Source organism: Sturnus vulgaris, chromosome 1, assembly GCF_052056855.1.
Source record: "Sturnus vulgaris isolate bStuVul1 chromosome 1, bStuVul1.hap1, whole genome shotgun sequence".
NCBI classification, from domain to species: domain Eukaryota; kingdom Metazoa; phylum Chordata; class Aves; order Passeriformes; family Sturnidae; genus Sturnus; species Sturnus vulgaris.
This window is the reverse complement of record NC_142243.1, coordinates 99295345-99322222: the sequence shown is the minus strand read 5'-3', so window position 1 is coordinate 99322222 and position 26878 is coordinate 99295345. Positions and strand designations below refer to the sequence as shown.

Genomic DNA, 26878 nt, shown 5'->3' with positions numbered 1-26878 from the left:
GACCCTGCTCACTCATCCTTGGAGTGTCGGTTCTGGTGCTGCAACAGGATGCTTGGAGATGGCAAACTGAAGCAGAAGAGAGTCTGAACAGGGGTGCGGGCTCCAACACCAGAAGAGGCAGCTCCTGGCATTGGGATGGTGGGGGATGTAGCAACAACATTTCTCCTCTGAAACCAAAAGCGAGCAAGCCAGCAACTGCCTCCCACCCTCCTTTACCTGCACTGAATCTTGCAGTGTTCCCCCCGCTTCCCTCCCCCTCGCTCCCCCGCCCTCTCTCCAAGAGAAACTCCCAAAAAGCAGGGAGGCTCTCCCTCCCTCCTTTCTCAAGGACCTAGCCACGAGTGCTCCTTAGCATGTCTATGGGAAAAAATTCCACAGGCAGAGAGGAAAGGAAAAACCAACCCCCGACATCTGCCTTGTCTCACCTTTTAGTTTGACAGTGCTGCTAAAGACTTACTCTCATCTTAATCAATTCAGTTAGTAAACTTTCAGCCTACTAGATTAGCCTGTCGGGGCAGGGACAGCATACTCTTGTTTCACTTCCAACAGTGACACCAGAATTTTCTATAAAACATTCAATTGTATAAAATAATCAAACACATTAGAAATTGAAGCTGCTTATGAAAGGAATTACTTTACTTTTATTTAAAAAGCCCTAAACCCAGAAATATTGGAAACACAATAAAAATTCAGCTAGAATGAACAGTGATAGAATTTGATGGTGGCTGGGTGCCCACTGCCTTTGGTAGCTTCACAGCAGGGAAGAGACCATTCTTGCAGATTTCAAAGGAACAATGTAGACGGAATATTTCTACATTTTTGTTTACAAGCTTAGTAGTAAGGCCAATGATGAAGACAACTTTGGGACTGAGCTACCCCTTCCTTATTAAAGCTGGTATCTCAAAGACTAAATTTTGGCAAAAACAAAAATCTAGACTGGCCACTTGTCTGTGCAGATCACTTTCAGTGTCTGTTGTTCTGGCATTCATCACACCCAGTCCACATGTTAACACCTTTATATCACTTCAAGGGATTCCTGTACCCATCAGCAGTCAGTAAGAAAGAAGACAAAATGCAGCTGATCATTCTTGCTAGTTTGGCTAACGACCAAATGCAGAAACATCTCCACTGCTTCTTTAGGTAAGGTTAACAAGGTGAACTAGAACGAGCCTCAGCTCGTTGTCTTTGAAAGTTAAATTAAGAAACAACTCTCTGGCTGTAATATTTATCTACCTCTGTAGCATAGAGGTGCTTATATATGAATATTGTTTGCACAAACCAATTAATGTACGTAAACAAATTAAGAGAGAATTTATTTTTAAGGAAATCACTACCATAATAAAGTCAGAGCAGTCAACCACATAATTGTCCTTGCTAGGTAATGACACTGGACTCACAATATCATGTAATTTTTTTAATTTTTCTTTTTTTTATACAGGAAGTAGAAAAATTGATTCTAAAGTTACTCCAGGAACTGGAAAGATCAGGCACATCTATTCAGTTTTTATATGGATTCATATTGTTAGATAAACAGTATCAGATATGCATTGTTTCTGAAACAACTGAATACATTCAGTAAGAACAGATATCAGCTCAGGTTGGCTGGTAATTGGGACACTTTTTCCTAGGTCAATATGTAAGGCAAGTATCTAGGCTCAAATCAGACAAGGTTAGAACATGGGAAAACAGAACAAACAAGAATTTAAAGAAATGTCATAAACAGATTTTACATATGACTTTCTTAACAAATGCCTTGACATATTTTTCAGATCTGACTTCCCATCTACCCTTTCAATCTTCTACTAAAATATATTTAAGTGAAGTTTTTCTGGAAAAAGTATTTAACAAAACCTGTCATTTACCAATAACACTCCAACAAACCTGGAGGAAACAGCACCCATGCTGTTTTATTACTAAACATAAAAGTCAATGTTGTCAAAACCAGTGTAGCTTATGTAAGGTAAGGCATCTTCACAGTATGGCTCTCAAAAGAAGCAATTCCTTAACCATAGTAACAAGTCTCTATACAGAAAATTCCTCCTAAAAATAATTTCAATATAGCCAGTGAGAAACAGTGTGACCATGTAATATTCAACAGAAAAGAAAACATCTCACTTTTTTTATCAACATGTCTCTTCAACCTCTCAATTGCCTATTAAAAAAAATTAGGCAACTGCACTTGTTACTGGAAAACTTGCAGGAACAGTCTTACTTGTTCGTGTCAATCTTAAGCATAAATGGTTTATTGCGTTTCTTGTTGTGGGAGGGTTGTTTGTTTGGTTTTTAAAGCAAGGAAATTAGTGACCTAATTAAGTCAGTAGTTTGTTCCATACCAGCTATTTACCTTCTTGGTGCTTACATAAAGCACCAAACTGACTATAATATATTCCTTGGTTTCTTCCAACCATACAAACTCAAGACAGACTTTACCCTCTGAATCTGAATAGTCTGCAGTATAGATATGACCCATGTAGTCATAAAGGCCAGATGACTCAGAAGACAATTCCATGCGGACTGGAGCACTAAAACACCAGAAAGGCTTTCCAGTTTCATCCAAGAGAGTCAGATCCATCACAAAGCAGTCCTACAAACACAAGTAGAAGAGATTATTTCCCTGTGTCATGGCACAGTAAGTAGATCTGCCTCTGATTTTAGAAGAAATATCAAGGGTTCAGAGAGTTTTGTACAAAGGCTAAAACCTCCAAATAAAATTGATAGTGCTTCACTGACCTACTGCAACAAATACTTAAGAGGTTTCCTACAAAAATCAAAATTGTAACCTATAAACATCAAATGCTGTGCTACAGAAGGTACCACTGCAAAACCAAATCAAACATTTTTTCTTGAACATTTTTAAGCCCTTAACATCTGTTTTTTCTCAATTATTAGTTACTTTATGATTCAAATAATGACAGTCCCTTCAATATGTGAAAGCAACTTAAGTTTCAAGTCAGCTGCTAAACTTGTGTGAATGCAGCAATGTTTGCAGTGATACTCGGGGACCACCACCCAGGCAGTGCACACACAATTACCCTTCCAAGCCAGCTGCATACAGTACTTTTTAAAAGGCTCATAGCTTCAGTTCCCTAACAGGTAATATTAATAATCCTGATGTAATTCCTCCTCTTACAAATTCTTTAAAATATTTCTTTACAAGATTACACAATTAGATAATTTAAAAATGTTAATGCCAATTCTTTGGTTTTTGCAAATTGATAGTTTCACATATCCCTTGGAAGCATAAGAGTTGTGTGTCGCTGTTAGTATCAGCTGTTCCTTATTCTCATGAGTTCTGAATCACTAAATGAATCAAATTATCTTAATTGTGTTGTATCTGTGCTCCAAAAGCATAAATAAACCAACACCACAAATTCTATGCCAAAAAAATTCATTTGGAATGCTTTATTTCTCTATACTACATGGTTGTGCTTCTGTTGCTCTAATATTGCTTTCACTATTCCTTTACTTCAATCAAACAACACAAGGGCAGATGGCACAAACATGAGGCAATATGATACACACAGTTTCCCTAAGCTTTTTACTGTAGACTACGCTGAAAATACAAAATTCAAATCAAACCTAATGATGCTGTAATAACTTATATGAGCTACAGAATCACTGGAAACAAGAAAGAATTACTATTTTCTGGTCTGACAACTTGCATATAAAAGGCCAATGATGAAAAGTAAAGCGGGGTGGTGTTGGGTGGTGAGATGGTGGAGTCTTCCCATGCATTCCTGTGCTGGTTCTGGTCAGGATCAGGTTAATTTTTGCAGTAGCCAGAAGGGATCATGGCTAAGACAGGGAGGTTGCTCTACACCACTTCATTTCCAGGGGCAAGGAAAAGGCTTTCTTCTCAGTGGTTGGGGTATTGTGGCATGGTCAGGTGGTGCTCCATGGTGAGCGTTTGCATGTCAATCACTCCCCTCTCTTGTACATTCTTATTATTAATATTGTTGCTGCAATAATATTGCTCCATATTCTTATCTCATTGCTGTCTCAAATAAACTCTTAAGCTCTTATCTCAACCCTGATCTTTACTTTTTGTGCCTCCAGTTCTCCTCTCCAGCCCAACACAAGGAGAAGAAGGGGAAAGCAAGCCAGCAGAGTGTGATTTGGAGTGGTTACAGAAAGAACACTAAATTGGAGAATAACATTCCTAAGTCATGACAATTTCCAACTATCTGTACGTCAGCAATTAATTTTTTTATTTAAAAAAACACAGAAGTGCCAAGAAAGCACTTTTGATTTTCCTTAGAGTATTAAATAAAATTCAAGTAAATTCAAAGTAGTGCAACGTCCTACTTCTGTGGCCTTCACATGTTTTCAGAATTTTAGAGACTTATGGTAAAAACCACACTGAATTCAACTCACAGCTATAGGCTGACATGTTCCATCTGTCACTACAAAATGAAGGGTTTAAAAAATATTGTATTCTTTATTCAATATATTTTGTGCTGTAAGCACACAGGAGAGAGACTAAAGCTGAAAAACTAAAGACTACAGATGTAGCTCTCTGTTTCCTCTGACAGATAACTTTGTAAATTCTTATGTACTACTCAGGATTATTTTCATGAAAAAAAGAATCTGCCAAGCAGTTGTTAATCCTATAGAATCACAGAATGGTGTGGGTTAGAAGGGACCTTTACATGTAACCTAATTCCAACTCCCCTACCTCACCATGTTCAGCATGGAGAAAGAATTTTTTTGCCTTTTTTTTGCCTTTTTTTTCCCCAATGTCCAATTCAAATCTCCCCTCTTTCAGTTTAAAAACATTGTTCCTTGTTGTGTCACTATATGCCTTGGTAAAAGAGTCTCATCTTATCAAACATTCATACATATGGTATTCCATTCTATATTTATACAGAATTGGCAGAAACCACAGTTTTATTAATTTTGAGATTTTTTTCCAAAAGAAGTGCCAAAATTGAAATCAAGTGTTGAACTATATGACTTTTCAGTAGTGCTCAAACTTACATTCATCAGAATTTTCACGACTTCTAAAACACTCATGCTGATAAAATTCATTTAAAAATACGTGCCTTCACCACTATTGCAAAAGCTACAGAACTACTCTGAAACTTTGTTCGAAATAATTCATTTAGGAATTTTATCCAATAGAATGTATGAGCATTCCTCTAAAAAACAAAGAGTTAATCCAGCTGACTGATGTACCTGATTGGAGCTGGGTGCTAACTGTGTGGATGTGGACTGTAGTTTCTGCCTGTGTCCACTGGCATTTTAACATTCCTCATCAGTTCCTAACTTTCACTGCATATACAGCACAGAACTGCAGAGTATTTCCCCACATGTTCAAGACTTACTGCTTGCAAAAGCACCTCAACCAAGCAACCAAAAAATCAAAACAAAAAACAAACAAACAACAACAACAAAAAAACCCAAACAAAAATACCCCACAAAAAGTCCATCTGCAGTACATTTTTTTGTCCAGCTTTTCTCACTGGTCACACAGCACCTTTGCTGAGTGGAAAGCACTGGAGTAATTACACATGCATAATGGATCTATCATGCAATCCAGACTCTCTGAGAGAAAGGAGAAAACACTTTTCCTCAAAATTCACATATTTTCTCGAATATTGGAATAGAGATTTTTGCCTAGTTAAAGACACTTTCCGCAAATCAAGAATTGTTTAAAAATTAGCATTTTTAGGATGCACAAACATAATTCTGTTTAGAGGTAAGCATTTCCAGAAACAAAAAGTATTTCTGACCTTTACATTGCCTTTAAACACATCTGTTTCCCAGCATATGCCAAGTGTCCCAATAATAGGAAAGTGCTTCCTATTATCCTTTAAGTTTACAACTCTGAGCCTCAGGTATCCATTTTCAATGTCACCTGAAAATATAAACAATATACAACATTACAGCAGTATAAATCAAATTCAGCCCAAGGACACTGTAAATGTTCTCTTATCTTCTTTCCATGTCTTTTTCTTCCCACTCACCAGTAAGAAACCCTGGCATACACCAACAGCTAAATATCAAGCACATTATAGAGGAATTAAGTTGCAGTTCAGAACTTCAAATATGTGAGCCACAGTAGAAACAGCAGCTAAAAATTCTTTTGTATTTTTTAGTATAAAAATAGGAATGCCACCTAAAGAACTTACACAAGGATGCATGGAGTAAATTTCACATTCAATATTTCAATTTCATGCCACCAGTGCCTCCATCACTGTCCACTGCCCAGAAGTCAAGCTCAACACTAACACAAAAAATAAAATTATGAGATACCTCCCCCAACTATTTTTTTAAGCTATTTAAATCTCTCAGCTCTGACTGGAAACTCAACTCAATGCAAAGGGTATACAGATAACTATTCCTCCTTAGAAAGGATACTGCATCATTTAAACTGACATGTAGCACAATTTGATTTGAATCAAGTTTTTAAATTATGGATTTTTTCATTTTTTAAACGGCCTTCCAAGGCCTCTGGGTTTGGTTTTTTGGGTTTTTTTCAGAATTATGATTTGTGATTTTTTTATTACTACATATAACCATATATCTTGGGTATCTCTTCCTCTCCTCTCAGAAGAGATTTTTTTTTTATTGTTTTTTTCCTTTGCTATCAGAGAAGGAAAGTTAACCAAGGAGTCCAACAGTCTAACTATAATTTGGGGAACATCATAGTGAACACAATCTGACTTCAAAGGAAAGCAAAAATAATAGCATCATATCATGACACAAGCAGATTTCTTGGTAGGACATCCCTCAAACAAGTTTCCTTGAACAAGAGATACTCTCTCAAAAAAGCAAAACAAAAGCACTAGAGACCTCAGTGCAAAAAAGAAAGTACCTAGCACTTGCAGGAGACAGATGGGAAGGGAGAGAAGCAATTCCCAGGAACATAATGCTTGTCAGGATCCAGTAGCAGGTCCTGAATGGTAAGGTAACAAGTGAAGGGGCTTGCAGAGGTTTAAGATGCAAGTGACAAGAGTGAAAAAATATAAGTGTTTTGGTGTTTTGCTGTGATTCTCAAGCCCAAGTAGCAGCATAAGGCTACAGACAGAAGAAGCAACATCAGAAAAGCTGTCTGTGAGTTAAATGCTTGCATCCAGCATGCAGAGGCAGCAAAACCTCTGCTTGGTGGCTGCTTGAAGCAGATAGTTGGAGGCAGTGATGGAGAAAGCAAGATCACATTTGAGCACAGAGGCCAAAAACTTCTCTAAATTGGCACTGTAGAGCCAAGCAACTCCCAAGATACAGCTGACCACAAAACAATGCTGGAAAGGCATCACTCACCAGTGGGGTTATACTATACAAAGAATACTTACTCTGGGGAGGAAGCAGACCAGCACATGACAGAGAACAGCAGTTGCAGGTTTTTTAATACAGACATTGGCTGGAACAGCAGTGTGAATACAGTGTGAAACCAACATGACTACCCAGGAAATATTTTGTATGGTTGAAGGAAAATGCAATCCTCCACACCATGATACCCACTGTCCTTGCAGTGAAGTGCAAAAGAAATCAGTGAGGAAAATGTAAGCAAAATGCATTTCCAGGATCCAGCTCAAAGTAGATAAGGGCCATTAAGTTAATACCTGTCCTAAATGGTTCAGTTTCAAAACCTCAGTAAACCAAATTCTATGACAAAATTTCAATTACGGTAAAAATATCTTATTTAAATAGTATACTGTCTAACCACTGAAAGTCCACATTTAAAGTTGAGCTTTTATGCAAGAGACCTGAAAACATCAGTTAATAAGCATTTCTCCAAAATGACTATTATGTTATCCACAATTCCAATGTGAATGGAAGTGGCTCATGCTCTTACTCATTCAAATCAAATGAAGTTTGAATGGAAGAAAAATGGATTGGAAAAAAAAGCTTTCTGCTAATAAATTAATGAAGCCCAGGACATCACTATTGCACGACATTAATAGACCATTGCTAGACAGATCAGTTGGCTAAGATGTGTTGCAGTTACTTCTTAACTTTAGCCAGAATGGAAATAGGCAACAGATCAGGAATCTGAAGGCCAATTATTCATGGGCTGGTTAGTTCAGTCTTTATATGGGGTTTTTTATATAAAAGCTCCATTGCAGTCCTCACATTCAGAAGGAAGGAAAAGTCTGCCTAGAAACAAGCAAGAAACTGCAGGCTAAGCACTGAAATCTCCCCTTCCTCACCCCAGTCAGATGAGAAAATGAAATTAAAGGGCAGAACAAGCTATGTTAAACATACGAAGCAAAACACAGAGGAAGCAAATTGGGCAGCCTGATCCAGACTTTGTTTCATTGTCCCCATATAATATCTGTAGTCCTTGCTTTATGCAAGGCACGTATAGCAGCAAAGCAGCAGAGTAAGTTATAGGGAACAAATATTTCTAAATAAAGGTAAAACTAAGAAAGAGAATATATATCATGTAGACAGACCTCAGGGGAAAGAAACAAATAGACCAATAGTTCCAAAGGACTTATTTCAGCTAAAAGCCAAGGAAGTTTGTTTTGCTAACCAAGCCTTTGTTGCAAGTTGTCATTTGATTGGTATTTTAAGAGGAAAAGCTGTGCTTAACACTAATTCTGGTGCCAACAACCAGCCTTACCACACTGAAATTGTTATTTAAACTTCCAAATCAATCTTCAAGGTCAAGCAAAACATTTCAAATGCCTGATATGAAATTTCACAAACAAATCTTAAAAGCTCTCTAAATACACAAAAATCAACCCCTACATTTTCCAAGCAAAACACATCAGTTTACATCAACAAGAAATGACATTGAAAAGCAAAAGCTTAAACTACCATGTGGCTACAAAGCTGTGCTTAAAAAGTTGAAAACCTAGGTAAACACATTTCAAAAATATTTATTAAGAAGCTGGATTCATGTCTCCTGGGAGTCATATGAAAAGCCTTTCATAATTTCCTGAATACAAGGAAAGTTTTCTAAGTATTTTCAATTCAGTTACAAAGTATTTAACATATTCACCCTAAATATCTGTCAATGAGGCCATATTACCAATTCTGTTTACATGAAAGGGAGCATAAAATATAATGTTAAACCCCTTACTGCAATGCAAGTATAATAACAGAAAAAAAAATCCGAAGCCATATATACTCCACCTGCTTGGTTCAATGAAGTGTGACATAACCTTTTTTAATTTAATATTAAGAATTCAGCAAAAATAATTGAAAATAGACTACCAAAATGAAGCACAATATTAACAGACACTAACAAAAAGCAGACAAAAATTACATCTTGAACAAATAAATTGGTTATTCTGCAAAATACAAATGGGCATTCTCTGGTAACCTAGGAATGCCTAGATCTTCCTAATGAAAACCAGTAAGTAAGTGGAACAACAGTATAATAGCTAACAACTGATCTGTGCCTCAAGTTGTGGAAACTGACATAGGCATGTCACATCTATAATTTAAAATAAAACTGGACTGGGGAGAGAATTTTCAGAAATACCAAGACTTCCCAGTATTTTGCAGACTTCCATGCTTCAGAGTCTGCCCAGATGATGGGACAAAGAGTATGTCTAGAATGGAGCCTAAAAACAAAACACAAACCATCAAACACAACCAGTTTGGAAAACCTGGGCCACATTCAGCAACACCATGTTCAACAGAATAAGAATGAGAAAAATTAACAACAAATGAAAAAAGTGACAGCAGACTATATGCTGCCTCACTACACCATTTTTGGAGGAAGTCAAGCATTTTCCAAAACTTTCCGAAAGGAATTATTGTGCAAGCACATAGAAGGGACTAGATGACAAATGAGCTTATTGTCTGCAGAACCATGGCTTCAGCTGTCTGATGTCCTGTGAGACCAGAATCTGGCGGCTGTCACACAGCTGAAGGTCACAAAACCAAAGTGATTCAGAAAATACTTGTGAGCATAAATAGATTCTCTAACTTGCAAAGCGAGATGGCATCACAACTGCAGCTCATGGACATTTGCTTCAATTTGCATAAACATCAGTTTAATCTTTTGTGGAAGTTGCTTCTAAGCAGCAAGAAATTGAAACTAAGAAAGGAAATGTGCCACATAATACTTTTTCTTTTGCAACTGTATTGCTAGAAGCATAACATTTTCATTTTAGCTAAACAAGAAAAACCAACAAATCCCAAAAACCCAATCCTCTGGCCAATTTTGAGATTTTTTTTTTTTTTGAGAACATAAAGAGGACTCTTTTACTGCTCAACACTTCAGGTAAGATTTCTTACTACATGCATAGACTTTCACTAAAGTTTAGCCTTAGAAGTATTCCTTTAATTAAAGTTTGGCGCTTTTCTGGAATCTGAAAACATGTATATTGCAGGTTCAAGGACTACAACGCTCCACATCGCACAAGGCTGCAGTCTAAATGACAGTTCTTGGAATCAGCAAACACAAATGAGAAAAAGCAAACCAAATCACGGGGAAATCCTGTAGCCCTGTAGAAGTACTCACGCCTGACAACAGCACCCTCTACTGACAGAAAAACAGTATGTTCTGAAATCCACACCGCTCAGGAGTGCAGGTAAAAAAATATACTGGGGAGCAATAATTAATTTACAGTATCTAATTCTAAATTAAATTAATGATGGTGTTAGATTTTAATATTTTAGTCTGCCTCTGCTTACCAAAAGACAGCTGTGTAGCAGCAGGAATTTATGCTGAAGTTATGTCAAAAGAGAGATCACCCAGTTATTTTTCAAAACCCCAGTACAATTATGAATTTGAACTGTATGAGAACAACAGGGATGGTCAATCATGTCTCATGGAAAGAAGTGCTGAGAACAGAATGAAGCAGCAGTTAAAAACAATAACTGAAGTTGTTTACCACACAGTAAAAGGATGCCAAAACATGCATCTTAAACTCACCAAAATAAAAGCTATAAATCTTAAAGTTCACAGCAACTTCTACAAATGTATCTATATATTTAATCCGTGCACCCAAAGTATACCCGAAGAGAATTCTACAGAAACAAACTTCCAAAATGTATGAGGATAAACTGTCTCTCCTTTATAAAATACAAGTGAAAGAAACATCAACCTGCTCCAAGAACTGTGCCACTGCATTATTAATGGAGCATGGAACTAAAAGAAAAGACCCTGAAAATCTACAGAATTTGTGTCCCAAGCCTGACACTGTGCCAATTTAACAGCAGGCAGACTTCTTACAGAGCAGGCTTAGGACGCCACACAAAGCACCATGCAGATATAAAGAAACCACACCATGAACAGAAAGATTACTCTTAAAATTCCATTTCAGTTTCACCCCTTAAAACAGAGAAACTGGATGCAAGAAGGAAAGATGTAACAGCAGGGATCATTTTTAAAACAGACATTATTGTTCCATCAACTTTACGTTTTCTGCAGAAGAGGCACTTAAATGATCTACAGAGGTACATGCAGTTTCTGCCATGCAGGTCAAGATGCAGGCTGTAGTCATGCAGTCCATATTCTGAGTCAATATCATCCAGTAAAGGTTTATTAGGTGGAGGAACATATTGACTTGAAAAAAAAACAAAAAGTAGAATTTAGCAAGGGGGGGCATGACTTAATAGAGATATAATACATAGGCCTATATTGAGACTCTCATCTTAAGACATTTTCAAATTCAAACATCTCTAGTTCATCATGCTTTTGAGCTAATACAGTGTCTAATACTGCTGATCAGCTGTTCAGCCTAGCCAAAGGCAGAAAGTACAGCAGTCAACTTTACAAGGTACATCCATTAAACTTCAAGACATGGACTTTTCTACAAAAAAGAAAAAGCATCAGTTTAACTAGAAATCTAAAAGCCCACTAGCTCTAGAGACTTCTCTGAAATACCAAACATTGAAATAATTTTGTCTGTTCCTAACTAAATAACTACTGCACACAAGACACCTAAAGAGACAACATGCCAGAGGCAATTGAGCAACTTCCACATAGGATCCAATTTGGTACTAAGGGAGATGGTGTTAAATCTTATATTCTGTTTGAGGAGAGCCACTCTAAATTATAGTGGGCATTTAGGACTACTGGTAGATACAACAGTATCTGACCAGAAAGCTGAGTGGGAAATAAATTCCCCAATACTATTCTAAAGCTAAAAAAAAAAAAAAATATCATATTTTTAAATAGTTTACCAGCTACCTTCTCAATAGCAATAAGAGATAAATGCAGGCACCTCACCAGTTTACCAGAGCTTTCCCCCCCTCTTACACAGCCAAATATTACTTCCCTACTTCCTGAAATGTCTCTCTGTTTCAGATAGAAAGAGAAAACAAGAAGACTGCTTGTGAAAAGGGGGAAAGTATGTGCAGTGTATTTCTAACTTTCTCAATACACCAAGTCCTAGTACACTTGTGTAACTAAATTATCTCCTAAATAGCATTACAATGGCAATATTTTAGTATGAAAATGCTTTTACAGTTTTGTTTTTAGTTACTGTAACTGTTGTTTATATTAAACAAGAATAGTTAATTACTGCCTAAATATAAACCTCTTACCAGCAGCCAATTTTAACTGTAAAACTCAAAGCTTTATTCAAAAGGTTATCTTTATTACCCACAAAGGAAAACCAAACTTACACAGTAGCAGAACCCAAAATGCTTCTCTCAAGAAGTTGATTATAATGAAGGTTCGCCATAACAAAAGCAATTTCACTTTTCTCCTGAAAAGTTAATTAAAGCAGATGCATTTTCATTTGGAAATTCTTTTTTTCACAAGGTCTTTCTGAGCATTAAAATTCATAGATAAATGCTGCTGCTTACTACTCTGCCAATTACTGTACTAATGCTAGTAATGGCTTGCTTTAACATGTGGACTCCTAAAACCATTACTGTCTTTTCACAAGAGTACAGAATATATATAAAAGATTGCAGCATTTCTGTATTATGGGGAAAGAAAGGGAAGCTAGCTATGCCAGGGCAAAAATTACAAGAGCAATCCAAAACTGTACTTCCCTAGCTTCTACTTAGCACTTTAAAAAAGATACCTAAAGAGAATCAAATGGCACTTACTCCCAACTAGTGAAGCATCAAGATTATTTTCTTATGTAAGGAACTATTTCCAAAGAAGGTTAACATCAGTGAGGAATACAGGATTATTCAATAGAAATTGTGAATTTCAAAGTAAAAAATGTGTCTTCACCAGATTATTTACTCCTGGGAAAACATTAAAAACATAAGCTTCTATGGATGCCTGTATAGTCAAAGAAAACATCAATGTGAAAACTAGCTAGAGGTCTGCATTTACTTCAAGAACACATAATGCTAGGATACCAGGGTTTTTTCTTTAAATACATTTTTAAATCCTACATTTACAAACACAGAAGTCAATAGGAAAATTATTCACTGCCAAAAGTCTATTACTCTCCTGAAATGTGGGCAACTACTGTTTTCATCTCTCTGGGCTACCAGAAAATTACATCCTTTATTCAAACTTTTAGCTTTTTAACTACTCCTGTATTTTTACAGTGCAAAATTACAGCTATAAAGGATTTAACTAGGGAGATCTATCAATCACATAATTTCTCAGTCTTTCTCTATCCAAATACCAGGAGTCCCACGTAACCTGCCCTTGGTTTCTGTTACACAGCTATGTGCAAAAAAACAAGATGTGTGGCATTTACAATTATTACACCCACTGACACTTAACTACCTCGTATTACTCTGCCTACACAGAGAATAAGAACTGCTGTTCAGAAAAGCAAGCAGGGAAAATATACAAGAGTGGGGCACTCAATTCCTAACAACCATGTGGAACTTGGCTGTGATTGAACCATTTTCATGTGCTGAAAGAATTCTCTTTCCAAGCATGGATGGGGCCAATGCATAAGCAAGATCACAGAGCCAACAATACAGGGACGCCAGTCTACAAAACTTCTGAAGATATGAGAGAAATTGCTGTTCATTTAGCAGAGCTTTTCACAAACTGAAACAACCTCTAACAGGTTTATGCTGTTCAGGCAGTCTCAAGTTTTCTAGGAAATGGACTTTCACTCTTTAAGTAAGAGTGAAAGAAATAGTCCTTCTGCCGATTTAAACATTGCCTCTGGTGATTGCGCACATTTGAGGCGGCATGCTTGCAGTTGGAAAATTAGACACAACTTTGAGGAGCTGCTCACAGCCTCCCTGAGGAAAGTTCCTTGCCAGTGCCAAATAACCTAAATCTACATTAATAACGGCTGAGGGGAGGAATAAAGGGCTGCCCCCTCTGAATTCAGATCAAGAGCAGAACACCTGAGATGAGGCTCCCATAGCACCCAGTCCTACATAGCTACAGGCAGACACAGAGGTCCCCGTACATTCTGTGCAAAGATGCAGATTCCTTTTGTGCAGCAGTCTACTTCAGATGCTCTGCATTGCCTTCTAAGGAATTAATCTCTTCACCTACCCTACAGAGGCTAACTGCTTAACTTAGACTCTTAATACTAAGAATTTAATATCCCAAAAGTACGTGATTTACAGCATTCCTACTGTTGGAGCAGGATACAGCTACCTGGTAATGCAGATTAAAGTTAAGTTGCTATGTGGGAACTCATCACTTTGAGTGATATGGACAGGTAATGGCATGAATCAGACAAAGAAGCACTTCTCAAACCATTCTATTGAAAATTTGATATAGGATATCAAACTTGGGCATGTGAAGACTGCAAAATAAATAAAATTGAACACAGTATCTAATATAGAATTATACATAACTGATCTTTTAATTAGAAGTGGATTTAAGTATATATATATATTTCTGTGACAGCTCTTTAGGATACAATAAATCATCCACTCACTGTCCTACATGTGTTTTGTAGTTACTAGTTTAGACATGATTTTTCAAAATCCAAAGGGGAAAAAAAAAAAAAAAAGGAAGATGGAAAAAAAAAGCCATCCCCAAACCCCAACTACAAGCCAAAAAAACCCAACTTTTCCTTCATATAATAATAAAATACTGAAAAAAATGTTATCTTACCTTCCAAATTCCTACTAACAGTCCTGGACTCAGACTGAAGAGCTGGACAAGCTCATCAGCACCAACTGTTACGCTACTTTCAGTCAGGTTAGCAAGATGGTATTCAGCAATCAAGGAAAATCTACGAGGTCTTTGAAAAGAACATACAGAATGTAGCAAAAGGAAAGGATCAAACTGTACATATAATAAATTAAAAGTTTGTGTTACAGGAAGCTTTCCATTTTTAGAATTTTTTTCTATATTTTACCTATAATTAAAGCCATTTAGCTCCAAAATACTCCTAAATAAAAGTTCATGGACACTCTTATTAACTAAGGATGCATTAAAAAGAAGAGCAGAAAGAGCACTTCTATTCAGAATAAAGAAAGAAGAATTTCTAAAATCCTTTTCAGACTTAGGCTCTTATTATATTCAAAACAGTTTCTAGATTTCCACAGAGTATCACTGTAGTATCACCTACAACTCCACACGGAACTCTGCCTGGGATGGGGCATCCACAACCTCCCTGGACAACCTGCACCAGCATCACATCACCCTCACAGTAAAAAATTTCTTCCTAATCAACATCAGTCCTTTCCATCTTTAAGTCAATCAGGCCTGTCCGTGCACTACTGCCTTATAGTCTTAACAATGACATACTAAAATTGGTGAAACCACTGCCTTCATCTATAGTCACAATTTCTAAAACCTTGTAACTCTGTGAAATAAATACATCAACTGCCTGCAAGCTTTCTCTTTTATTTTCTACATTCATCATCTTGGCAAAACAAGTACATTTCCACATAATTTGACTGCAAGACTTCTTTGGCTAACTTTATACAAAAGGCTTCTCTTGATTTCTTTCTTTTTTACGTAAATACTTTGCTTCTGGTTGAGGAACAGGTGTTTTGTAGGTGAACAATTCTCTCTTTTCAGAGCTCTATGGCCAGGGGATTTGTATAAGAAACACATAGCTGACACTGTACCTACTATACACATATGCCCAAATGTGTGCAAAACTCCTTGACAGCAACCAAATACCTCAAATAGACACTTTTCATTTAAATATATTTTTAGAATATAATGACAAAAACCATTGTACACATTTAAGTTAAAAAACAAGGGATATGCTGTGGACTGTGTGACTTTATATGCATGTACTGAAGACTGCACACACAGTTAAACACCCAGTTCCCTAAATTCATATACACACCTACCAGACAGAAAGTAAGTTTTAGCAACATAGATTACCGGACTGTAGCCACGTAAATACTGATGAATTTTTCCAGGCTAAATTTCTCACAATAAATTCTACTAGATTTACATTTTTCTTTCATGCTCATTTGTGTCTCTGTCTTAGATTCAGCTTTCCAAGTCAGGACCTATCAGCCTGCATATTGCATGCCAATAGCTACATGAGCCTATGAATTAATGTTATAGCTTGCTGTATTATACTATTTCTTGCTAAAAATCTCTACCAAAGAAGAGAAGAACATAGAAATACTGCAGGGAGGCTTTCTAATCAAGAGTTAGCTTACTGAGTCAAACAAATGTCAGATCACATTATCAACCAGTTGCACCCAAAAATCCTCAAAAATCCTATGTTAAAACTCACCCATTCTTGTTATGAGGTCTGCTTTGGTCAGGAAGCAATGGTGTAACTCCAAACAGTTTTAGGGTTGACAGGACGTCTAAGCACGGCCAGTCTGTACCATACCAAAGTACTGTAACAGATGTGTCCTTAAATGATAGGTTTGGCTTCTCTACTACACGTTCTTTTCCATTTTTGTCCTTTAGAACAATTATCCAACACAAGCCAGAGACTCTGTTATTTGGGAATTGAGAGGGAAGAGGAGTGTTTAAAAACAAATTCTGAAAGTGATAAAACTTAAACTATGCTTTAAACAGAATTTTAAAATTTCTACTAACTGCTACTTATGTTCCTCAGTTTCAGATATTTACATATTATCACTGCATCTTCCCATTACGACATACATTTTGTGCCTCTAATTCTATACCCTCCCAAACCATTAATATTTTGTACATTGTTCTCAAGTAAATCTTTGTGACAAGGCATTGCTTACTTCATAGCTTCTTTGTTTTTACATGGAAGACCTGTATAAGGATCTAGAAATTTAACGAGCCGCATTACTCTAGTTTTGAAGGCAGACGTTTGTTTGAAGATGTATTCTTTCTTCCAGTACCCAGGCTCTTTATCATGTACAGCAGCACAGCCCAAAGAAACAGTTTCTGTTTGCTTCGACTTCATTTTCCAAATTGTCCATTTTGGGTGAAAAGAACTGGAATAGAGTTTCAGCCAAATTCCGCTGAAAATAAAAACGGAATAGAGAGGAATAAATTTCAAGAATAGTCACTTCATCTTTTTATATGCACATCTCAGCTGCCACTGAGCATGGTGTCAGCACAAAAACAATCTTGTCTGTCTTCTTGAAAATGTGGGGTCCAGGATGAAGCTCTGTGACAGCAGTCATAGTCAGAAATGTAACTGAAAACCGATAAAGGTTAAGAAAACAATTCTGGAAATTCCACCCCAAAACAATGATGTGTCCTCCTCACAGAAAATCAGCTAGTAGAAAAAGTGGTTTAATACCTCCTATTCAACAAAGATAATCTGTACACTTCAAGTTTCTCAGATCCAGCTGAAAGTGGGGTGGAGGACAATTAGAATCACCTTTGTTTGGTGGTACCAATGTCATGTCAATCCCTTCTGCACTCTTTGGAAAAGCTGAGAGAAGACATGACTCCCTGAAGTCAAAGAAATATGTGACTGGAATGATGGGTTAATCTCTTTCATACTAGGAAAACTATGAGGTCACATCTCAGCCCCCCACACCCCAGTATCTCTAGGGCTGTTCACAGAATATTGAGTACAGGAACCTACAAGAATTCAAACAATAATCTATGAATACAGGTTGCCAATAAGTTTTCTAATTTTGAAGCACTAGAGACACAGTGTATATAACTGCACTAAGGAAAATGAATAGCAAGGGCAACAAATTCTTAAGACATTTTCTACCATTTATCAGCAAGATTACCTTTAGCAGTTCTCACTTATCCTCAGGCAAACTTACAGTAGCATGCATTGCATGGCATCTTCCCCTCTCCTTAAAGCATTCAAGGACTAGATCCATCCCACACTGCCTCCTACTCATCAAAACCATTCTCAATTCATCAGCTGCTGAGAATAAGTCCCCACATGCTGAGAACTAAGCTCTGGTTATTGATGCAAACATACCCAGAATTTTGCAAAAACCTTCCAGCCTGCTGCTCTGGAGATATATACAGAATTCCCCACTGCCATTTTTTGATAGAAGTGTCTAAAACACACCAGACCAATAGGCTACCATGACTGGTAAAGGTGTGTTCACAGTCAAGACGAGTTTTCAACGTTACTTTCACCATAAGCAGGGTGGGAAGGGTAACATAAAGAACAATCCCATAAGTGAAAAAAAAGTTTTATGATACTTCTATTTTAAGACCATAGAAGGCAGCCAAGTTACCTGATAGTATAAAACATTTCTGATGGAGGGGGAAAATTCTTTTTTAACTCTAAAGCAGTTTAGAATTCATCCAGTGATGAAAAAAAGGAGAGATGCCCTTAACATAACATCACCAGAGGAATTTGAACTGTGTATCATCCATTTGGTCTTCATCAACCTAAAAATTCCAGTAAAATAACCTCCTATAAAACTCTCCTGTTAACTAGAAGCCCCTTCCCAAGACAGACATCCTTAATGGAGAGATACTCCCATCTTACTGTATGATGCTGAAAACACAGGGCTTAGCAGTAGGCATTTCCTGCATTTTGAAGTCGCAGACTCAGGCCATTTAGTTGACTGAAGATATAGACTAATGATAAATACCTACCATCCTCACTCTCAGTAAAACATTGCTTCTTCCTTTCCCAAAATAGTGTCATGCAAGCAAAGGAATTAGTTCAACAAACTCAAAAATTCAGCTAGGGCAGGGAGACAGAGAAGAAGATGAAGGAGGACTTGGAATCACAAGTGTTTAGGAAGGTATCACTGCCCCTTCATCCTCAACTTGTGAAGAATTCAGGGCAGATAAATCAAAAAGGCATCCAACAGGAAAGCATAAGTTTGCCTCTTCCACAGAACACACGTCCTTCTTGCCTCAAATTGTTAATAACTCATCTCAAGGTCTCTTACTGGACATTAGTACAACAAGCCAAACAAACCTTTTACTTCTAACTCAAATACCAGAATCAGACATGTCATCACTTGACCACAATGGCAAGAAAGACCTTCCCCTGTGCTATCACTTCCTCTCTCACAAGCACATTCTGCTGGTGATCAGAACCCTCAGGTTTTCGCAGGAAGACCATATCTGTAAATTTCCCACACTGCATGATAATAGGAAAGCTGGAATGCTCCATGCTGGGGCAAGGAGGGTGCAGAAAGGAGGAGTCATAAACATTTTCTTGTCTTCAACAGTTGTATTGGGAGACATCAGTGCCAAGAATTGTTCAAGCGCACACATTATATGAACAGCCCAAAGACAAATCACTGCATTAGGCAGTACAGGCATGCCACAATGAAAGACTAATGGTCCTGTTGCAACAAGGACAGCACCCTGTACATCCAGGAGAGCAGAAATATTCTAAGAAAGATACTCAGTCTAAAAACCAAGGTCAGATTTGCCAGAGAAATATGCAGGGACTTCAATTAAAACTTCTGTTCATTCACTGCAAGATTTAGTGTCTTGAGAAGGTCCATGAAAATCCATCAGGAAAACATTATCTGGTCCCACTGAACCAGTCAGGCTCCTAGATAAGAGAAAGTAACTCTTCCCCAAGTCCCATTTGTGCACTAATCTCTGTTGAGATTAGAAAATGGAAACAGACATCGTTGAGATGGAAATAGATGAATCATCTTCTCCTGGGCAGCCACAGTGATTTTATCCTGCCTTACCATCCTGAAGAGGAAAACACATACCAAGGCTGGTAATTTTTGTCAATTCTGCAATTTTTATCCACCCTTACCTGCTGACAGCCTCAAAACCTAAATCTAGATTACAGATCTTCTCTTTAAATTAATCAGTTCTGAAGGTATCAATGCCAAGGTAAACCAATTAATTCACCGTGCAAGTTTTAGTAAATAAGGGAGAAACAGATTCATACCAGGTACAGCAACTTCCTGTAGAGGAAGACATTTTCTCATTCAAAGAACACTAATGCAGTAGAATCCTAGAAAGAAAATGATGCCCAGATCCTAGTTATCACACATCAACCCAGGTCTCTCCTTTTTACCCTTTCACAAAATTATCATGATATTGGTAGGAGCAATTTATGAACTTTATATAAGCAATCCTTATGAAAAAAAGTGTCAGCATTTATCTTCATTTCTTTTGTTCTCATTTAGAAATCACCAAAACTTCACAAACAGAACAACAGATAAAAACCACTAGTGGATAATTTGATTGAATCAATCCCTCTGCAAAAACTTGATGAAAGAATTAAGTAAATAGGACTTCAAAATTGTGGAAGCCATGACAATTCCATAAAGCTACTGGCAATACACCATTAAGGATCATCTGAACCAAGAATTTTGTGCAGGTCCATGTGAATACAAATAAATATAAGAAAATATTAAAACAAAAAGAAAACACTAACAGCAACATTTCAAAGCACTGGATTTAGTTTTTGCCTCTTAACTCCCATTAAACAACAGGCCCTGCAAAGCTGGAATTCCATGCAACATGTACTGTTGGCTATGTAGAGCAATTTCAGCAGAGTAACTGCCCATATGTGCACACATCAGTGCTCTGGCATCAGAGAAACTAAATTAGAAAGACTCATAATTGAGGTAAACACAACTGCAGCACAACTGAGACCTTCCTCTTCCTTACTTGTCATTGGCCAGCTCATAGAAGCACTTATTCACACAACCAACAGACAATAGGGACACAGCATCCAAATAGGAAAATATCTTCAGCAATATTTCTGATGGCATGCTAGAAAAGAAGAGAAATAGGAATACTGTTAGACTTGCCCTGCAATTAATTCCAAACCAGACAAAAATAGAAGAGGTGGAAACCAGCAGGTTGTAAACAGATAAACATCACCTGAAGAGGAACTGGAAATCACCTGAAAAGTTAAACTGTGAAGTTTGGATTCTAATTTCAGTCTCTCATATGCGGCATTTGCCTAAAATAATTAATCACAACATATTCAAGTGGCACAGCACAATTACATGAAAAGTTATGGGTTTGCACTTTCATTAAACTTTAACTATGTTTGACATGAAACTACCTCAATTTCTTACTGCTCGTACCATGATTTTAACATTTATTCTACAGCCACCAGCATTTACAACACTTTTGACTGCAGTGTCAGGTCTCAGGATGCACCAGGAGAGAAATGTCCTAGTCTAACCACAATATCATGTTCTACTTCATCATAATCTTCAAACTGTACATGCTCAGAGGTCTTGTGCAGTTTTAATTTAGGTCAACAGAAAGATATGAACCTCAAAGTAAGAGCCAAGTGATAGCGTGAAAATGTCAATGTCTCTGTGCATCTGGAAGGCTGCCTGATTTGCAGGTGCCAGTCTAAGCAGGACAAGCAGAACATATCCTGGAGATGAGCCAATGTGATTTTTGCATTAACAGACAGGAATCTCATACCATTCGAGCAGTACCTCATAACTGCACAGAGGTTAAAATACATGCATACTCTATTTTTCTTGAGCATTGAGTATGATCATCAAAATCACCGCTGAAAATAAAAGGTGCTGTGAAAGTCAACACCCCAGCTGTACCTCTTGTTTTTTTACTACTGGGTCATTTGCAACACTTGTTGATTTACAACATTATTTCAGAAGCAGAGAGCTTTAAAGGATAGCATGATAATGCCAATACCTCAATGTTTGCATTAAACTCAAAATCTTGGTTGCATTGACATAGAAGCAATATGCCAAAACTTGCACTTATGTGAAAAAGTTCATACACTGTAAGCCCAAAGCAGTTAATGCACTATTCCAGAGATCATTTAGAAGTGATAGCTAATTTGCAGCTTTTTAAGGTAAAATAATAATATGCTTGATCCAGAATTTTCAACAGTTTTTATAACCATATTCTCTCTCTTTTGAAGGAAGCTAAAAGGATTTTTTTTTTCCTCTCACTATTACACCAGTCTGAAAGCACAGATTTACTGAACTGGCCATCCAACGCAAAACAGAGAAATCACTACACAAGAAACTATCCAATGTATAAAACAAGGAAAACCAATTACTTTTTCAGGTAACATATTCTTAGAATTTTTTTATAAAAATGTAACTAATTTTCAAAGAGAAAAAACCTCACAATTATATTGAAGTACCCTTTCACTGTCAAACAGGAAGAGAAACATTTACCTTACAGAAAATATGCAGCAGCCACTTATTCCTCCCCCTTCATCCAAATCCACCATTCTCAGCCTCTCTAGACACTAAGATACACTTGATGACAACCAATAACCAAAACAAACATATGAAGTTTAATTCTGAACTGGCTTTCATTGAAGTAATACGATAACAATTTTTATTCTCAAGGAACAACATTGCCCATGACTTGCAAAGGAGCTGCTGAAGGTTGTACACGGTTTGGAAAACCTACATACACCTTATGAACTTAGAAAAGAACACAAAGGAGAACCATGCCAGAAAACATAAGTTGAACATAGGATCCCAAAGTAGGCTAGGAAAGCAAATCTTTTCAACTCTGAATATTTGACATAGAAATCTACAAGATATGAAAATAATTACTGCAAGCAGTCAAAAGACAGCTTACAGGGGTACTTCCACTCTTACTCCTTACATAAAGACGTACCTCTCAATGCACACCTTTGGTTTTACGGGAGGTGTCAAATACAGACTTTTAATTCCAGCATTTACAGTTTCAGAACATTCTCCAGGCCTCGCAGCAAAGGTCCTTAACCTACTTGTAAGAAGGAAAAGATGTTAAGAGCCACATATTCACAAAATGAAGAAACACACATACTGTGCACACCTAGACACAACATTTCAACCAACGCAGGATGCAGGGAATACATCACATGGCAATCATTACGATTTCAACAATTATGCCCAAGTTAAAATAACTTGCATCAGGAAGATTCCGATTTGAACTCACAGCTGTCAATCCTGTGATTCATCTCTCACAGCAGGCAAAGGGAACAGTGTTGCTCCCCCAAATCAGTTTGAATCCAGTTACCCTCAGACCACTGCACCACTGTGGCCACCACAACCAAGCTCCACTGAGGCCCCCGCACAACATTTCTACAGAGACATTTTTGAGCCAGCCAAATTTGCTAAGCTATTAAAAAATGTCAGATGAAAACAACACCTTGAAACTTCCTCACAAACTGTTGATGTTCAAAAATAATTTGTATACTTTTCAAGCAAGAAAGGGTATTTAATCCGTGAAATGGACAGCAGCTAACAAGCTCTAAGGGATGTCCAGGTGTTAGACAGACAAATTACTTGTCGGTAGAATTGCTTTGTTAAGGTTTAGGGCTTGACATGCTTCAATGATTTCAGACCTAGGGGGAGGTTAACAAAGCTCAGGAAGAAGGATGGCCACTGATAGTGGACACAAAGAATATAGAATTTACAGGCCACAAGGATACCTGGAACCACTGCCAAGATAAGGAAGAAAGTATTAAAGCCAACTCAGTAACTGTGCTGAAATCAGCTCCAGCTTCCAGAAGTGTGAGATTGCCATCACTAACCCAAGAAACTCACTGACTCCAAAAAGGGAAAGACTGAGCATGCAAACTAATTAGCATGAGAAGCAAGAGAATCATTAACCGATAGAAGATTGGTAATCTAGTAAATACAAAACTAATTAACAAGAGTATTATGTAACGTGCAGCCAATGAAAACTGATTCCTTCCTTAGCTAAAATGTATAAAATAGTAAAAGGTTTCGATAGTTGGTGCGCTGGCTTTGTGGACTTGTGACCCAGCATCCTCTTATGTGCATAACTGTAAATTTATCAAACACCTCAGCTCTGTGTCTGGATTGGCCTCGTGCACACCACGGTGAAAGAACCTATTTAGCAACATTTCCACATCTCAATTTAGATAAAAAATAAAGGAACTTTGCATATTTCTAACACGAATTCTTACAATCCAACCACTCGCGCATTTTTTCAAGTTTTCTGATAGGAAGGACTTTGTAAACCGTAATTGCAAACAAATACTATCAAAAATCCACAGAGAAATACGGAGACAGAGTTTCAATCTTAAACCACATCCTTACACTTCATACCCACCGATGCCACCAAGCAGGCAGAGCTCCCCATTCTCTGCATTATTGATGTTTTAAGTTGACAGCAGATTTCCAACACCTGGTCAAACCAGCTCTGGGTTTCTAGGCAACCAGTCCATATGGGGGGAAAATAGCTAATTTTGAACTATTGAACTATTCTGAATTTTGAATATAGGCACCATATACATTTAATACCGACTGTTCTTGATTCAAGATTGATTTATGCTCAAAGAAAAATAAAATTAAAAGAAATTAACAACTCTGGTCTGCATTGTTAACTGTGCTATGTAAAAAAAAAAAAAAAAAAAATCCAAGACATTTTACTGAGAATTGTAAATTGTTATATGCTTAACAAAAAGACATGCACATTTCAGCTTGGGTGCCAACCAATGTTAGACCAACTGAATTAATAACTACAAAAAAGTAGTCTTATCATAAATGCAACCTGAAGATTAAACATGGGTTTTACTCCTGTATCACCACCAAGAACACTTAGATGATGAGGCACTAACAAACTGCCATTAAAGGGATTTAGAGACACAAGTTGTGTTCAACAACTGCAGACCTATCACTTCTCCGTGTTCCAGGGCAGCACATCCCAGGCTATTCTGCCCTGAATCCATGCTGAAAGCAAAGAGTTTGGGCTTACACTGCAGAAACACAACTTCACAGACTCCAGACACAGGAATAATTCAGATAAGAATCTGGATTCTGGATTTTAAAACACACTACCTTCGACAAGCATAACCTGTATAGCCTGTATTCAGACCTTCTTGCTCATTTAAACCACCTTTCCTTCTTCCTCACCCCAGGGAGAATTATCTGAGGAAAGAAACATTTTGCCCACACATGCCTTGAAAACTTTAACACAATAGCTATTGTTTTTGTTAGTATCAATTAAAAAAAACACACTGAACTTTTACATCTTCCAAAATAAAAATATTCTCAAGGTGTTAAGAAACAAATAGCAAACCCAATCCATAAATTACTTTTCAAGTACTGTGTGTGCTAAGATTTTAAATTAGCATTAATAAAATGCTTTTACATTGCACTGACACAGCTTGGACAGATAAGCCTAAGATAAAAAGTCAATGGCAACTGTTACACCCCCTCTTTAGAGACTTCTGGAACAACTGAGATGGTCTTAAAGAGGCACAACACCTTCAATTGCTTTTTCATTAGCTTTCAAGCTGTGGGGCTCAGTTTTGGACCAGTATTTTCACTTTCACACCCTCTAATACTTGCAACATATCTTGGTTTTTAGATGGTCAGCAGACAATGTACACAAAGTTTTAAGCAGTGAAAAAACCTGACTCCTCCACCTGTTAAAGCCTATCTAGGGATAAACAAAAATTACAATAATGTTTTCACATAGGTTGTTTGGGGTTTTTTTTCCCCTCAGCTAACAATGTCTGTCTTTTTAAAAGGTGGATATTACCCCAATCCATCTTCAGGTTAAAAAAAAAAAGGCAAAAAAATGTGGAAAAAAGGGGGGGGAAAGGGAAAAAGGAAAAAAAAACAGCAAGGGGAATGAAACTGCTATGAAACCCAAGATTGTACAAATGGGTTAGCAGAAAAATCTGCTTTCTCAACTTTGTCTCTAAGACTAATACTTTAAAATTTTGAAAGCTGAACCTGTACTATAATAATTAAGGTAATACATCTTCCACAGTGAAACCCTCTTATTTATTACAAAGGCCTAACCACCCTGAACACACATAAAGTAGCCATTAAAACTAACTTTGTGGACACTCGTTATACCAAGCACTCCTCCAAGCTGAAGGACATAGCAACGTTTAAGCTTCCCTTCCCAGGCAGAAAAAAAAAAAAAAAACCTGTTAAACCCAGGCCGCTGTGCACCTGGCAATACCAACGTTTTCCCACTGCAAGGGGTCCACATGCCCAGGAGCAGGGAGAGGAGAGCACATGGCCACAGCCCTCGCAGTGAAGAGCGGTGGAGCAGGTGAGTAAGTTTCCCAGAGGAGCACTGGGAGCTGAGGGAAAACAACAAACCCCCCTCCCCGGACAAGGTGAAGAGGGCCGAGCAGGCAGCCCCGGGCCGGCAGAGCCCCGCTCGGCGCGCCCATGGTTACCTGCCACGGCCCGTCGCCATGGCCGCTCCGCCAAGCCCACAGCGGCGGCCTCGCACCGCGGGCGGGGAGGGGAGGAACAAGCGCTGCCACCCCCCGTGGAACGCCCCGGGGCGGGGTGGGACGGCGGCGGCCCGAGGGAGGCGGTGCCCTCGGGGGAGGCAGCGCTGGCTCGGGGAGGCGGGGCGGGAGCGGGCCCGTGTGGGGCGCTCCGGAAGCGCTGACATCCCGCGGAGCGGTGGTGCTGCCGCCGTGAGCGTGCTGGCTGCTTCCCTGCCCCGCAGTGAGCTAGCTCGGAGCTCTCGGGCCTCAGAATCGCAGAATTAATCATGTTGGAAAATGCCTCTGAGATTATTTAATCCAATCTATGGCCGAGCACCACCATGTCAATTAGACCATAGCACTAAGTGCCAATTCCAGTCTTGCCTTAAACATCTCGAGAGACGGTGGCTTCACCACTGAGCAGCCTATCCCAATGTCTAATCGACTTTTCTGTGAAGAAATTCTTCCTAATGTCCAGCCTAAGACCTCCCCTGGTACAACTCGAGGCTATTTTCTCTCGTCTGAGAAGAGGCCGACTCCTGCCTGGCCACAGCCCTTCTTTCAGG

At 38.1% G+C, this 26878-nt stretch overlaps 1 protein-coding gene across 3 annotated transcripts; it reads right to left on the bottom strand.

Moving 5' to 3' along the window:
• Nucleotides 1-1282: 1282 nt before the first annotated feature.
• On the bottom strand, nt 1283-26400 carry FBXO15 (F-box protein 15). 3 transcript variants are annotated; one of them, XM_014870917.2, is made up of 10 exons: nt 26274-26400; nt 22739-22846; nt 20780-20884; nt 16975-17217; nt 16506-16715; nt 14912-15041; nt 12535-12617; nt 11325-11470; nt 5733-5857; nt 1283-2584 (listed from the first exon to the last, which is right to left on the bottom strand). In XM_014870917.2, the coding sequence occupies exons 1-10, from the start codon at nt 26291-26293 to the stop codon at nt 2315-2317; spliced, it is 1440 nt and encodes a 479-aa protein (XP_014726403.2). In that variant the 5' UTR covers nt 26294-26400; the 3' UTR covers nt 1283-2314. The 3 variants fall into 3 exon arrangements, with proteins under 3 accessions (XP_014726403.2, XP_088028661.1, XP_088028656.1); XM_088172535.1 differs by lacking the exon at nt 26274-26400 and adding an exon at nt 23042-23186; XM_088172530.1 differs by lacking the exon at nt 20780-20884 and having other exon boundaries at nt 26274-26313.
• Nucleotides 26401-26878: the final 478 nt, after the last annotated feature.

Bases quoted from the DNA above. Each gene is read 5' to 3' on its own strand.
- FBXO15 (XM_014870917.2), bottom strand. From the start codon at position 26,293: ATGGCGACGGGCCGTGGCAG. The intron at 16,716-16,974 runs GTAAGCAATGCC...CCCAAATAACAG, and splicing joins AAAAACAAAGAAGCTATGAA to AGTCTCTGGCTTGTGTTGGA. The intron at 11,471-12,534 runs GTAAGTTTGGTT...TTTTTTTTCAAG, and splicing joins ATTTTGGGTTCTGCTACTGT to TCAATATGTTCCTCCACCTA.